Raw genomic sequence first — 2,747 nt, forward strand, 5'->3', positions numbered from 1 at the left:
GGTCACAAACGGATGTACAATTGAATCTATTATTATGATCGTATGTTACCACACTGAATTAATTTAATTATTTTTTTTCCAAACAGCTGGCAACCTAGTGATTGCTCGCGACTCACACTTTGAATTCCACTGACAGATGTTCAGTTAATTAACAATAAACTAAAGCTTATCGTATCAATCACAACTCACAAGCGTTCCGGTTAAATAGTTTATCTTTATTGTCAATAATTATATGAGTCGCTTAGAATCATAACTCACATATTGCAATTTTGACGTTTTTTAGTTAAATATGCCAAGTGATTCTAAATGAATTAATCTATATACCGAAAAATAGTTGAGTATTAAAAGTCAATTTAAACCATGTGAAAATCGTTGACAAAGTTCATTGTTGGTGTAATATGTCGTATATTTCAAAGAATAGAGTTTTGTCACCAACGCCTTCCTAACCAATCGGGGAGCTCTATTTCTCATAGTATGCTGTATGTCTGCAACGTTAGGAGTATTAGGTATATATATTAAAAAAAAAAAGTTATTCGACTCTCTCACTCATTAATATTCTAGGGAGTTCAATACTGTTCTTCTAATTACAAAAAATAGTGCTCTGTTGGTTTTTAGCGATTATCTCAAAACTTGATTTTTGGAATATGTGAGTTATGATTCTAAGCGACTCATATAGCTATGCTATGGTTGATTTATGTAATACATAGATGAACAGTGATTTGATTTGTTGTATGAATGTAATTCTTCAGTAAATTGATCTGTATTTCCTGCTAATTTTATTTTATCTACATTCATTTTAAAATCACGCTCGGTGTTCGTACGATTTCGCTAATAAATAAATTCCACTGTTTATTGAATGACGTTAATGCTTCCAGTTTTTCTTCTTCTCTCATGGAACTGAAAATGATTGAATTCATAGCAAGCTGTTTTAAAAGACGGATATCCGTATGTCGACTGGTCAATCCGATAAAAGTCTCATACATATCGTGGGAGAGGGGCAAAGCTCCCCACAATCCGGGGTCATCGCTTGATATAACAACCGGGAAGTTGTCGGCGATCATCACCGATGCCGGATGATTTCTCATGTCGTCGACCAGCATAAGAATTTGGTTCGACAATGGATTCACTTCTATAGCGATCTGCTTTTCTTTGACGATATTGGCCACGGCAGGATGCTTTATTAATGCATAAGCATGACCCAATCTTTTAGCGTTTAAAAGTACAGCATCGAGAAGGTTGAAATCACTTGTAGTACCGAACCAATTCGTTTCGCCTGCATGATAAAATACGTGTATATCTTTAGGAATTTTTAACAGTTCCGGAATGAATTCTATCAAAGGTTTCCCGAGGTCTTCTTGACCTACAAGATCAAATCCTGCAATGAAATCACCCAAATTGCCTTTAATTTGATTTAGTATTTCTAAATAGTGTTGAACATCTTTTATCGATGCCAGTCTAACTGGGGCATATATAATTCGCGCTCCAAAAGAGTCTGGATAGTCCACTTTGAATCGATCATTTACATTCTTGTATATCGTAGCGCACTCTACGGAGTCGTAAACACGGCCATTTAAGTCGTACAAATTCGGTAGAGTCGCGCGAAGTTCAACATACAATATATTGTCCTCGCGAAACTGCCTCAACGCTTCATAGAAATAATCTTCCCATACAGGTTTATATGTCAACAAGGAGAACAATCGTATAAAAACAGCAATAAACTTGATCCATATGTCATTTATGTCCACATATTCCTTTTTTGGATCGCTAACTTCCATTGTGAAGAGTTTAGCTAGTTTCTTGTCAAATTCTTCAATGTTTGGATCATTTTTCCGAACTTCGTGCAAGAGCTGCCACTTGCAATCAACTGTAATCGGGGGCGAAATACTAAATTGAAATGATATATTCGTTTCTGAAGTCACACAAATGTACAAGTGGTCCCTGTACGTAATATTCTTAATGATGTAATCGGTTCCGATGAGTGCCGTATCGTGGACGTGAAGAGCGGCACCTTTTGGCATTTTTTTAATAATTTTAAATACCGAAGATTGTTCGATTTGAGGTTTGCGAACAAAAAAGTGTCTAGCCGGGTTGAATTTTTCAATGTCCTCAAATCCGTCATCGACTTCTTTATATTTTGCTTCCATTAAAATTTCATTGGCGATCGTTTCATTTTGCGAGAGAACCAAGTTTCCGCCAACTGTGAGAGATATTTCTTTTCGCAGAATATCAGCTCTTGTTTGCTCAAATTCGCCCAAAGAAATTGATTTAATCCTGGTCGCAAGGAACACACACGCTAGAATCCGAAATTTAAAACTCCACTCGGTCATAAATGTCGCCATGGGACTGATTTATAGAAACTGATTAATTCGATTTAGAATATTATTTCACTAGTATAAGTAATTGACAGTAGGTATACAATGTGAATTGACAACACAATATTAATTAAACCAGCTGTACATAATATGGTTGACGCACAATACAACAAACACAATGCTGTGATGCTGTGAAATTGGTATTTTATCGCGTGCTAATGTTGCCAGATGAAAAAAATATACCTAAGTAGTTACACTCAAAAAAATAATATACTTAAAAAAAACCATCTTAAGTTTAGCGTGTGCCTGACAAATTTGACGTTTTGCAAAGCAACAATCAATAAATTGTGACAATAAATTTTATACATACCTACGAGTACATAACAATATTAATTAAAGCATAATAATATATTTTTTAGAATTATTATTTTCTAA

General features: G+C 34.8%; 1 protein-coding gene across 1 annotated transcript; it reads right to left on the reverse strand.

Moving 5' to 3' along the window:
• Positions 1 to 656: 656 nt before the first annotated feature.
• On the reverse strand, positions 657 to 2,477 carry LOC147079499 (adenosine deaminase-like). Its single transcript, XM_085940524.1, has one exon. It carries the CDS (start codon positions 2,337 to 2,339, stop codon positions 792 to 794), a length of 1,548 nt encoding a protein of 515 aa, XP_085796650.1. The 5' UTR covers positions 2,340 to 2,477; the 3' UTR covers positions 657 to 791.
• Positions 2,478 to 2,747: the final 270 nt, after the last annotated feature.

The sequence above is a fragment of the Rhyacophila brunnea genome, unplaced genomic scaffold (genome assembly GCF_057557595.1).
Source record: "Rhyacophila brunnea isolate RB1 unplaced genomic scaffold, BYU_Rbru_1.0 scaffold_1, whole genome shotgun sequence".
NCBI lineage: Eukaryota > Metazoa > Arthropoda > Insecta > Trichoptera > Rhyacophilidae > Rhyacophila > Rhyacophila brunnea.

Bases quoted from the DNA above. Each gene is read 5' to 3' on its own strand.
- LOC147079499 (XM_085940524.1), bottom strand. From the start codon at position 2,339: ATGGCGACATTTATGACCGAGTGGAGTTTTAAATTTCGGATTCTAGCG.